General features: G+C 49.8%; 1 protein-coding gene across 1 annotated transcript in view; it reads right to left on the reverse strand.

Moving 5' to 3' along the window:
* ntsr1 (neurotensin receptor 1 (high affinity)) overlaps positions 1-12,465 on the reverse strand; it is a gene marked incomplete at its 3' end in the record, with an annotated part of 192,429 nt that extends 179,964 nt beyond the window's left edge. Inside the window, exons 1-2 of the mRNA XM_079520124.1 lie at positions 11,982-12,465; positions 5,260-5,607 (exon numbers count right to left, since the gene is read on the reverse strand). Of these exons, the coding sequence (XP_079376250.1) occupies positions 5,260-5,607; positions 11,982-12,398 (765 nt within the window). The 5' untranslated portion in view covers positions 12,399-12,465. The remainder of the gene's footprint in view (positions 1-5,259; positions 5,608-11,981) is intronic.
* Positions 12,466-13,340: the final 875 nt, after the last annotated feature.

Consider the following 13,340-nt stretch of genomic DNA (forward strand, 5'->3'; position numbering starts at 1 on the left):
ATAGACCCCTGTGGGACTCACCAGAGGGCCTAGTATAGACCCCTGTGGGACTCAGAGGGCCTAGTATAGACCCCTGTGGGACTCACCAGAGGGCCTAGTATAGACCCCTGTGGGACTCATCAGAGGGCCTAGTATAGACCCCTGTGGGACTCACCAGAGGGCCTAGTATAGACCCCTGTGGGACTCACCAGAGGGCCTAGTATAGACCCCTGTGGGACTCACCAGAGGGCCTAGTATAGACCCCTGTGGGACTCACCAGAGGGCCTAGTATAGACCCCTGTGGGACTCAGAGGGCCTAGTATAGACCCCTGTGGGACTCACCAGAGGGCCTAGTATAGACCCCTGTGGGACTCATCAGAGGGCCTAGTATAGACCCCTGTGGGACTCACCAGAGGGCCTAGTATAGACCCCTGTGGGACTCATCAGAGGGCCTAGTATAGACCCCTGTGGGACTCACCAGAGGGCCTAGTATAGACCCCTGTGGGACTCAGAGGGCCTAGTATAGACCCCTGTGGGACTCACCAGAGGGCCTAGTATAGACCCCTGTGGGACTCAGAGGGCCTAGTATAGACCCCTGTGGGACTCAGAGGGCCTAGTATAGACCCCTGTGGGACTCACCAGAGGGCCTAGTATAGACCCCTGTAGGACTCATCAGAGGGCCTAGTATAGACCCCTGTGGGACTCATCAGAGGGCCTAGTATAGACCCCTGTGGGACTCAGAGGGCCTAGTATAGACCCCTGTGGGACTCAGAGGGCCTAGTATAGACCCCTGTGGGACTCACCAGAGGGCCTAGTATAGACCCCTGTGGGACTCACCAGAGGGCCTAGTATAGACCCCTGTGGGACTCACCAGAGGGCCTAGTATAGACCCCTGTGGGACTCATCAGAGGGCCTAGTATAGACCCCTGTGGGACTCAGAGGGCCTAGTATAGACCCCTGTGGGACTCACCAGAGGGCCTAGTATAGACCCCTGTGGGACTCACCAGAGGGCCTAGTATAGACCCCTGTGGGACTCATCAGAGGGCCTAGTATAGACCCCTGTGGGACTCAGAGGGCCTAGTATAGACCCCTGTGGGACTCACCAGAGGGCCTAGTATAGACCCCTGTAGGACTCACCAGAGGGCCTAGTATAGACCCCTGTGGGACTCACCAGAGGGCCTAGTATAGACCCCTGTGGGACTCACCAGAGGGCCTAGTATAGACCCCTGTGGGACTCACCAGAGGGCCTAGTATAGACCCCTGTGGGACTCATCAGAGGGCCTAGTATAGACCCCTGTGGGACTCAGAGGGCCTAGTATAGACCCCTGTAGGACTCATCAGAGGGCCTAGTATAGACCCCTGTGGGACTCAGAGGGCCTAGTATAGACCCCTGTGGGACTCACCAGAGGGCCTAGTATAGACCCCTGTGGGACTCATCAGAGGGCCTAGTATAGACCCCTGTGGGACTCAGAGGGCCTAGTATAGACCCCTGTGGGACTCACCAGAGGGCCTAGTATAGACCCCTGTGGGACTCACCAGAGGGCCTAGTATAGACCCCTGTGGGACTCAGAGGGCCTAGTATAGACCCCTGTGGGACTCATCAGAGGGCCTAGTATAGACCCCTGTGGGACTCAGAGGGCCTAGTATAGACCCCTGTGGGACTCACCAGAGGGCCTAGTATAGACCCCTGTGGGACTCATCAGAGGGCCTAGTATAGACCCCTGTGGGACTCATCAGAGGGCCTAGTATAGACCCCTGTGGGACTCACCAGAGGGCCTAGTATAGACCCCTGTGGGACTCATCAGAGGGCCTAGTATAGACCCCTGTGGGACTCAGAGGGCCTAGTATAGACCCCTGTGGGACTCATCAGAGGGCCTAGTATAGACCCCTGTGGGACTCAGAGGGCCTAGTATAGACCCCTGTGGGACTCACCAGAGGGCCTAGTATAGACCCCTGTGGGACTCACCAGAGGGCCTAGTATAGACCCCTGTGGGACTCAGAGGGCCTAGTATAGACCCCTGTGGGACTCAGAGGGCCTAGTATAGACCCCTGTGGGACTCAGAGGGCCTAGTATAGACCCCTGTGGGACTCATCAGAGGGCCTAGTATAGACCCCTGTGGGACTCAGAGGGCCTAGTATAGACCCCTGTGGGACTCACCAGAGGGCCTAGTATAGACCCCTGTGGGACTCAGAGGGCCTAGTATAGACCCCTGTGGGACTCAGAGGGCCTAGTATAGACCCCTGTGGGACTCACCAGAGGGCCTAGTATAGACCCCTGTGGGACTCATCAGAGGGCCTAGTATAGACCCCTGTGGGACTCACCAGAGGGCCTAGTATAGACCCCTGTGGGACTCACCAGAGGGCCTAGTATAGACCCCTGTGGGACTCACCAGAGGGCCTAGTATAGACCCCTGTGGGACTCATCAGAGGGCCTAGTATAGACCCCTGTGGGACTCACCAGAGGGCCTAGTATAGACCCCTGTGGGACTCAGAGGGCCTAGTATAGACCCCTGTGGGACTCAGAGGGCCTAGTATAGACCCCTGTGGGACTCACCAGAGGGCCTAGTATAGACCCCTGTGGGACTCATCAGAGGGCCTAGTATAGACCCCTGTGGGACTCACCAGAGGGCCTAGTATAGACCCCTGTGGGACTCAGAGGGCCTAGTATAGACCCCTGTGGGACTCATCAGAGGGCCTAGTATAGACCCCTGTGGGACTCACCAGGGGGCCTAGTATAGACCCCTGTGGGACTCAGAGGGCCTAGTATAGACCCCTGTGGGACTCACCAGAGGGCCTAGTATAGACCCCTGTGGGACTCAGAGGGCCTAGTATAGACCCCTGTGGGACTCAGAGGGCCTAGTATAGACCCCTGTGGGACTCAGAGGGCCTAGTATAGACCCCTGTGGGACTCAGAGGGCCTAGTATAGACCCCTGTGGGACTCACCAGAGGGCCTAGTATAGACCCCTGTGGGACTCACCAGAGGGCCTAGTATAGACCCCTGTAGGACTCATCAGAGGGCCTAGTATAGACCCCTGTGGGACTCAGAGGGCCTAGTATAGACCCCTGTGGGACTCAGAGGGCCTAGTATAGACCCCTGTAGGACTCACCAGAGGGCCTAGTATAGACCCCTGTGGGACTCATCAGAGGGCCTAGTATAGACCCCTGTGGGACTCACCAGAGGGCCTAGTATAGACCCCTGTGGGACTCACCAGAGGGCCTAGTATAGACCCCTGTGGGACTAGTATAGACCCCTGTGGGACTCATCAATTAGGGTTTAAGTGGTTAACGGTGAGCATGTGTGCAGATTCCCAAATTCCCTTTTCACTCAGCTTTTGCACACACACACACACACACACACACACACACACACACACACACACACACACACACACACACACACACACACACACACACACACACACACACACACACACACACACACACACACACACACACACACACACACACACACACACACACAGCCAGCTGTGCCACACTACATACAGTACGCAGGACTGAGTTGTTTTCTTGTTTTCTCTCACAAACCATTAGCTATACCCCCCCCCCCCCCCCCCCCCCCTCTCTCTCTCCATCCCCGGCAAAACACACGCACGCACACGCACACGCACACACAACCAAATGGACTCTTACGGGTCCAGTGAAGGGGGTCTTTGCAAATAAAACACTTGAGAAGCACTCCTAGTGGACTCCTCATGTGCCACATAGTCGTAGTAAATCAGTGTCATTTACATATTCTAGAATAAGAAAGACAGAGGAAAACCTGGAGACTTGACATTCAGTAAAGTGGGTGTTACGATGAAAAGAACATTATAATGGCGTGTAAAACATAATAAAATGTAAAGTTTATCTGTATTATTCAGACATATTGGTGACCCCTGGTTCATTTAGTCTGTATTATTCAGACATATTGGTGACCCCTGGTTCATTTTGTCCGTGTATTATTCAGACATATTGGTGACCCCTGGTTCATTTAGTCTGTATTATTCAGACATATTGGTGACCCCTGGTTCATTTTGTCTGTATTATTCAGACATATTGGTGACCCCTGGTTCATTTAGTCTGTATTATTCAGACATATTGGTGACCCCTGGTTCATTTAGTCTGTATTATTCAGACATATTGGTGACCCCTGGTTCATTTAGTCTGTATTATTCAGACATATTGGTGACCCCTGGTTCATTTAGTCTGTATTATTCAGACATATTGGTGACCCCTGGTTCATTTAGTCTGTATTATTCAGACATATTGGTGACCCCTGGTTCATTTAGTCTGTATTATTCAGACATATTGGTGACCCCTGGTTCATTTTGTCTGTATTATTCAGACATATTGGTGACCCCTGGTTCATTTTGCGCGCGCATGACACTCTACGTGGAGCACCGTCTTCATGGTGACAGACAGGCGACCTTGTTGTTATGTAATTTTGGGCAACAACCACAACAACCACAACAACCACAACACAGGCATGTTCAAATAAAAATAAGGCGCGACCCTGCACAGAAAATAAGGTAATTGTGCTGGAACTCACCTTTGGGTTATTGTACAGTATGGTTGTTTATTTGTATGCCAGTGGTGAAGCTCTAAACTGAATTTCATTCTTTCATTCAAGCAATGACAATAAAGATCTATCTATCTATCTATCCATCTATCCATCCATCCATCCATCCATCCATCCATCCATCCATCCATCCATCCATCTATCTATCTATCCATCTATCCATCTATCTATCCATCTATCCAGGACTGCAGGACATGACTAATTAATTAGAGCGACAGAAAGAGAGAGAGGAGTGTGTGTGTGTACGTGTGTGTGTGTACGTGTGTGTGTGTACGTGTGTGTGTGTGTGCGTGTGTACGTGTGTACGTCAATGTAACAAAAGGTGCAGACGATCAGAAATCAACAGAGAGTGAGCAACGTGTGCGCTACTTGTAAGCCGAATCGAAGTGGACTCAGACCCAGACTTATTTTTTTCTCTCTCCGTGGAAATAAATAACGTCTGGGTTTCCCAGGCTATAGCGTGCAGAGCATCACGTGACACATCACGTCCCTCTGGGAGGAGACCCCGGGGCAGACCAAGGCGCAGTTGGAGGAAACACATCGACTCACTGGCCTTGGAACGTCTCGGAATGATCCCCCCAGGAGGAAGTCACTAATGTTGCTCTGGAGGAGAGGGAAGTCTGGAGCACTCTGGTGGAGCTGTTGCCCCCGCGACCCGACTACGGATAAGCGGTTGAAGAAGGATGGACGTGACACTCACCTGGAGCACGGTCTTCATGGTGAGGAGCGAGACGGTGGCGGTGCAGATGTTCTCACCGTTCCTCACCTTCTGGCCCATGGTGAAGAGCATGGGCGACGCCAGGCCGAAGGACGCCAGCCACATGGCGCCGATCAGCCGCTTGGTGCGGCTGCGTGACATCAGGCTCTTGGCCTTGAACGGGTGGCAGATGGCCATGTAGCGCTCCACGCTCAGGCTGGCGATGTTGAGCGCCGTGGCGTACGAGCAGCCGTCGCGCAGGAAGTAGTAGCCGCGGCACACGGCGTCGCCGAACACCCAGGGGTGGTGCAGCCAGATGAAGTTGTACAGCTCGATGGGCATGGAGAGAACCTGGAGGAGAAGAGAGTGTTAGAGTACAGCTCGATGGGCATGGAGAGAACCTGGAGGAGAAGAGAGTGTTAGAGTACAGCACGATGGGCATGGAGAGAACCTGGAGGAGAAGAGAGTGTTAGAGTACAGCACGATGGGCATGGAGAGAACCTGGAGGAGAAGAGAGTGTTAGAGTACAGCTCGATGGGCATGGAGAGAACCTGGAGGAGAAGAGAGTGTTAGAGTACAGCTCGATGGGAATGGAGAGAACCTGGAGGAGAAGAGAGTGTTAGAGTACAGCTCGATGGGCATGGAGAGAACCTGGAGGAGAAGAGAGTGTTAGAGTACAGCTCGATGGGCATGGAGAGAACCTGGAGGAGAAGAGAGTGTTAGAGTACAGCTCGATGGGCATGGAGAGAACCTGGAGGAGAAGAGAGTGTTAGAGTACAGCTCGATGGGCATGGAGAGAACCTGGAGGAGAAGAGAGTGTTAGAGTACAGCTCGATGGGCATGGAGAGAACCTGGAGGAGAAGAGAGTGTTAGAGTACAGCTCGATGGGCATGGAGAGAACCTGGAGGAGAAGAGAGTGTTAGAGTACAGCTCGATGGGCATGGAGAGAACCTGGAGGAGAAGAGAGTGTTAGAGTACAGCTCGATGGGCATGGAGAGAACCTGGAGGAGAAGAGAGTGTTAGAGTACAGCTCGATGGGCATGGAGAGAACCTGGAGGAGAAGAGAGTGTTAGAGTACAGCTCGATGGGCATGGAGAGAACCTGGAGGAGAAGAGAGTGTTAGAGTACAGCTCGATGGGCATGGAGAGAACCTGGAGGAGAAGAGAGTGTTAGAGTACAGCTCGATGGGCATGGAGAGAACCTGGAGGAGAAGAGAGTGTTAGAGTACAGCACCATGGGCATGGAGAGAACCTGGAGGAGAAGAGAGTGTTAGGGCCGATTCATACTGTTTCGGTGCTGTAGTGCCGAAGTGACTTCGGCTCGTCAGACATTTTCAGTAGCACCAAAGAGCCGACTTTAGGACGGTACCCGCCCCCCCGAACCTCAAATGACGTCACATTGTAGGCTCTACAGAGCCCAATGACGTCACATTGTAGGCTCTACAGAGCCCAATGACGTCACATTGTAGGCTCTACAGAGCCGAACAGACTTTTATTCGGCTCTAAAATAGGAGTATGAATCGGCCCTTAGAGTACAGCTCGATGGGCATGGAGAGAACCTGGAGGAGAGGGCAGGGACGGGGCGGGGGGTTAGAGAGGCAGGGGCTCTTTGCATGTTCTCCCCGTGTCCCTAGGGTATACCCTCACATGTTCTCCCCGTGTCCCCCTAGGGGTAGGTACACTCCCATGTTCTCCCTGTGTCCCCCTAGGGGTAGGTACACTCCCATGTTCTCCCTGTGTCCCCTAGGGTAGGTACCCTCACATGTTCTCCCCGTGTCCCTAGGGTATACCTTCACATGTTCTCCCCGTGTCCCTAGGGTATACCCTCACATGTTCTCCGTGTGTCCCTAGGGGTAGGTACCCTCACATATTCTCCCTGTGTCCCCTAGGTACCCTCACATGTTCTCCCCGTGTCCCTAGGGTAGGTACACTCCCATGTTCTCCCCGTGTCCCTAGGGTAGGTACACTCCCATGTTCTCCCCGTGTCCCCTAGAGTAGGTACCCTCACATGTTCTCCGCGTGTCCCTAGGGGTAGGTACCTTTACATGTTCTCCCCGTGTCCCCTAAGGTAGGTACCTTTACATGTTCTCCCCGTGTCCCCTAGGGTAGGTACCCTCACATGTTCTCCCTGTGTCCCCTAGGGGTAGGTACACTCCCATGTTCTCCCCGTGTCCCCCTAGGGTATACCCTCACATGTTCTCCCAGTGTCCCCTAGAGTATACCCTCACATGTTCTCCCCGTGTCCCCTAGAGTAGGTACCCTCACATGTTCTCCCCGTGTCCCCTAGAGTAGGTACCCTCACATGTTCTCCGCGTGTCCCTAGGGGTAGGTACCTTTACATGTTCTCCCCGTGTCCCCTAAGGTAGGTACCTTTACATGTTCTCCCCGTGTCCCCTAGGGTAGGTACCCTCACATGTTCTCCCTGTGTCCCCTAGGTACCCTCACATGTTCTCCCCGTGTCCCTAGGGTAGGTACCTTTACATGTTCTCCCCGTGTCCCCTAGGGTAGGTACCCTCACATGTTCTCCCTGTGTCCCCTAGGTACCCTCACATGTTCTCCCCGTGTCCCTAGGGTAGGTACCCTCACATGTTCTCCCCGTGTCCCTAGGGTAGGTACCTTTACATGTTCTCCCCGTGTCCCCTAGGGTAGGTACCCTCACATGTTCTCCCTGTGTCCCCTAGGTACCCTCACATGTTCTCCCCGTGTCCCTAGGGTAGGTACCCTCACATGTTCTCCCTGTGTCCCCTAGGGTAGGTACCCTCACAAAAAACATGATCTACAAGATCTACATGATCTACAAGATCTACAAGCTACAAGATCTACAAGATCTACAAGCGCTACAAGCTTGTAGATCAGCTATTTTCAGGGCGCAACCCAGCACTCTTTAGCTAGTGGAGATGCGGTGTGTAACGACATGGATTTCTAAACAAATGTGTTCAACGCAAAATGCTGTGTTCAAGTTCAGGAGACTTCGGGGGGGGAAAAAACTATTCTCCTGAATGCTGCCTTCCTTCCAGCATGGAAAGGAAAGGAAAGGAGGGCGTTTGCATTTCTTCCACCATGTAGTAAATGCTGCATCCGTGGTCTGGAGAGGGCAGTTGTTTTACAGACGGGTAAAGGGGCAGGGTCTGAAGCCCCCTTTGATGTCTATGTGTGCGTCCCTTAGGGAGGGAGATGACAGGGCCGTGTTCTAGAGTAATGTGGACGCGGCGGCTGACAAAAGCACCACTTTTTGTAGCCGCAATTTGCAACTCTAGATTGTTTTACAATGGGATGAATCTAGAGTTGCAATACCCTCCATTGACTCCCCACTCATCCAATTTGGTTTGTGATCTGCTTGTCTTAAACAACGTTAAACTCACCAACATTGCAGCTGTAGTACAAGCTTGAATTATCCTCTTTCAATCTGCCGAGCTTGTTTTTCATAAAAATCCCCCGTAGACATGTTATGAGCTACTTTCTGTCAAGAAATTGATTATTTTTTTAAGTGCTGGAGTTTGGAAGCACACGTCATAAGTCACTGAACGGCCCTGCGTACCACCTGTTTCGAATTTGCACATAATGCAGGAGGCAGCAGCGCGACCCGTTAACAAAAACGAGTGCTTCCAAACTGCAACACTTAGAAAAAGAATCACCTGCAGAGGATGTCTTGACAGAAAGTAGCTCATAACATGTCTACGGGGGATTTTCATGAAAAACAAGCTCGGCAGATTGAAAGAGTATAATTCAAGCTTGGACTACAGCTGCAATGTTTGTGAGTTTAACGTTGTTTAAGACAAGCAGATCACAAACCAAATTGGATGAGTGGGGAGTCAATGGAGGGTATTGCAACTCTAGATTCATCCCATTATAAAAAAGTCTAGAGTTGCAAATTGCGGCTACACTTTTTGAGGGGCGACCCTCCTATACACAGCGGGTGACCAGATCCCAACTAACCAGATGTGGGACAATGTGGGACACATGCAGAGTTAGTGTGTTTGTGTGGGACAATGTGGGACACATGCAGGGTTAGTGTGTTTGTGTGGGACAATGTGGGACACATGCAGGGTTAGTGTGTTTGTGTGGGACAATGTGGGACACATGCAGGGTTAGAGTGTGTTTGTGTGGGACAATGTGGGACACATGCAGGGTTGTGTTGTGGGCGTGAATAATGTGTATACGAAAACAAAAATAATAACATTTCCATTCCTCAATTAGACATTTCTATTCTGCCCCTCACATAGCATATCTATGCTTTGCCATCTGGTTGATTCAGTAGCACATAATTAGGACTATGATGATAATAACTATAATAGAACTACTATGCAAATAAAATAAACTTAACAGAAATTTATTTAAATGAACTATTATTGGACAAACAGGACAATAGACCAACCAACCAACCAATACACAATACACCAACCAACCAACCAATACAACTGGACAATACACCAACTGGACAATACACCAACCAACCAATACAACTGGACAATACACCAACAAAACAACTGGACAATTCACCAACCAACCAACACAACTGGACCAACCAACCAAACCAACAAACCAACCAAGGGGCTTTGATTTGATTGTGAAGGAACCAATAAATAAATGTTTACTTTATCAAAGTATCCTCCTCCTAACAAAGCCAACTACTGCAAATTATTATTACAAATTATTATTACAAATTATTACAAGTCTGAAAGTCTCTCAGTTGTACTGTGTGGTAAACACTAGTTATTTCAGCTGCTGTTACCTTTTCTTCTTGTTTTGGTTTTAGTACAAACGTGTCCATGCACCGTGAAGCCTCCTTTTGATCAACACGTTGCTTCACGTCGTTATTCACCTCCTCCGTGTGTCACTGAGAAACGACTCTAATTACAAATGTCACAGAAGACTCTTTTGCACTGCATGGCTTCTTCACCCACGGATAAATAGTTTCCCTGTGCTTGTTGTAACTGCACTTCATTTTCTTCCCCTTTCTCCTCCATGTTTTAGCTAAGACGCTAACTCGTTGTACTGTGTTTCGTGCGTTGTTTTGTTGGGTGTTCACTAAACTATCCGCACCGCATTGATTTCCCCCTCTCTGCCCGGCTGTTTGATTGACAGACAATCCTCCACACACACACACACACACACACACACACACACACACACACACACACACACACACACACACACACACACACACACACACACACACACACACACACACACACACACACACGGCCCGCCCCCTGGCCCTGTCATGACAGCCTCCGCAGCTCCGCAGATCCAAACTGTTCATTTGAGGGACAGAAGTATTGCTTGTGTGGGACAAGTGGGATGGGGAGACCCCCGCCTTGATGTTATATTCGACCATAGGCCTATTGGCTATCATTTATAAACTCATCTGGTGTCTAACATTTGTTTTAAAATCATGCTTTATTTTTATGCTATTTTAACAGGCTTAAAAACACATCTTGCAGGAAGAGACAATGAGAGCGCTTTACAACAGAAGGCCAACTATTAGGGGACTAACTATTAGGGCATTTGAAGTAACACTGATGCAATTGCCTGCCAGTCACAATATAGGACAGGGTCTCAATTTGTGGGACGCCTGAAAAGTCTTGGAAATGAGGGACTGTCCCACGCAAAGAGGGACATCTGGTCACATTTGAAAACTGGAGCCTGTCTATCATAATGCGGGACAACGTCTCAATTTGCGGTACGCATGAAAAGTCATTGAAATGCGGGACAATCTGGTCACCCACAGGTTTAATGTTTGTCTTTAGTTCAATGTTTGGTTTTGTATAAAACACGCCATTGACAATGAAGGGAACCTTTACGTCATCGTAATGTCCCTCATTACGTCATATTGTCTCTTTATTGTTTATGGCGTTTAATATTTGTGTTGGCACTACCATTACATCACCTATTAATTAAAATTAGTTAGACTTTAATATATTAGCGCCCCTCACTTCACACCGGTGAAGTGAGGGGCGTTTCATTTTGGAAGGGGGGGGTGGGATGTCCAATTCAGAAGTGTAATGCCCTATCGCCATGCAGTTATATATGTGAACATATTATATACCATTAATTAACAATAAAGCCAACATTTTCACAATTTCATTATGCTTCTGAATACAGTCCAAGCATTAGTTTTGCACGAAAAACACAGCTTGGGCAAAAAAACGGCCATAGCCACTTATGCCCAAAATTGTGAAGACCTCATGCTCATCACATTAAGTGATGATGGTGATGGCTGTTTTTAGCCCAAGGATTGTTTTTCGTGCAAAACTAAAGCTCGCAATGGATTCAGAATCCAGAAAAAACCCTAGTTTGACACATCACATAAAGCATTTAAAGCATAATGACATTTTGACATATAGCCTAACTGGGCTGGCGATATGGCATTATGCATGCTGCTGGAATTGGACGTGCGTCACGTGCATCATATTTTTTTGCCATTAGCTCCCAGCTTTTATGATGAATTCCCGTTCTGCTCTTTGGCTTTATAGAAGTGTATATTTGTCTCTAAATGTTTTGATGAATTGAACAAGGTGGACCCTCTTCTCTTGTAAACAAGTGTAATGCTTTATTGGGTCGTCCACTGACTCCACTCACAGTTAACATTATTTGTATTTAGTTGTGCTTGAATTGTAGGCTACTGTAATTCTGCAAACTGTAAAATACTTCAATCAATCAATCAATCAATCCACGTATTATTATATATTTTGTTCTATTATAGCTCCCAGCAGCTCCACTAACCAGGATGAGCAGGTCGGACACGGCCAGGCTGGCCAGGTGGTAGTGCACGGTGCTCTGGAGGTTCTGCAGGGTCTTCTTGGTCAGCAGGGTGTACAGCGTGATGGAGTTGCCCAGGCTGCCCACGGAGAACAGCACGATGTACACCACGGTGACCACCACCTTGGAGTAGATGTCCGTGTTCACGTCCAGGTCCTCCTCGTCCTCCTCCGACGCCAGCAGTGACCCCCCGGCGCCGAGGCGCGCCGTCCCGTTGTGGTCAACGCTGTCCAACAGGGAGGACCAGGACAGGGACTCGTTGAGTCCTCCTCCTCCGTGCTGCCCGTGGCCGAACAGTCTCTGCGTCGTCAGCGCGCTCCGCAACAAGCCGCCCCCCGCCGCCAAGACGTCGCTCTCGGACAGAGTGAAGTTTACATCCATAATAATGTCTTCTTATTGCGTGAATACAAGTAATAAACCATCGACGGGGACAAGCATGTGCGCTCGTTTAGATTCTGTGCACATTGGGTTGTCACTTGTCAAGTTGTCAGATAGATTTCACTTGTGTTGTGTTGTATGGAGAGAGAAGGTGGTTGCACACTGGACGCGTTTTATTTCAGTTAAAACGATGGAGAAACGCCGCAGAAATCCGGTGTGTGAGGACCGAGAGCGAGAGAGAGAGAGAGAGAGAGACGAGGGGAGCTCGTGCGTAAAGAGGTGTGTGTGGTGGTGGAGCTATAGAGAGCTCTGACTGAGAGGTGTGTGTGGTGGTAGTGGGAGCTATAGAGAGCTCTGACTGAGAGGTGTGTGTGGTGGTAGTGGGAGCTATAGAGAGCTCTGACTGAGGGTCTGAATGGTATACGGATCAAGTAGTGGCACTTTTATATACGTGGTGCTACGGAAGGAAGGAGGCGGGCTTGGCGTTGAACCTTGAACGGTGATGCATAGGCTATGTGACCATATTTGACTGAGGGGCTGCCATCGTGCAACCTCCAGCTTTTCACCATAGGAGAAAAACATTTTTTTTAATCATTTTTATTTTGTATTTATATTTTATCCACAATGAGTTAATAGCACAGGCAGACTCGTCACATACTAGAGCATGTCTGAAATAAATGTCAGAGCTGAAATCGACATGTAGCCTAAATATGAAATAAATGCTTAAACAGCTATAGGGGAGAACGGGGTAAGATGAACCACTTTTTGCTTAAGTTGTCCTGGAAGCAAGGCAAAATGAGATGGCAGTAAAATCTAATGATCTACCCATATTTCAGGATGTCTTCTATCAATTGAAATGATGAGTAAGCATCTATGACAAAGGGCCATGAAAATATGACCTTTTTTTAAAAAGTGGTCATGTGGCTCAATTTGCCCCAGGTAAGG

Source organism: Electrona antarctica (genome assembly GCF_951216825.1).
Source record: "Electrona antarctica genome assembly, chromosome: 2".
NCBI classification, from domain to species: Eukaryota; Metazoa; Chordata; class Actinopteri; order Myctophiformes; family Myctophidae; genus Electrona; species Electrona antarctica.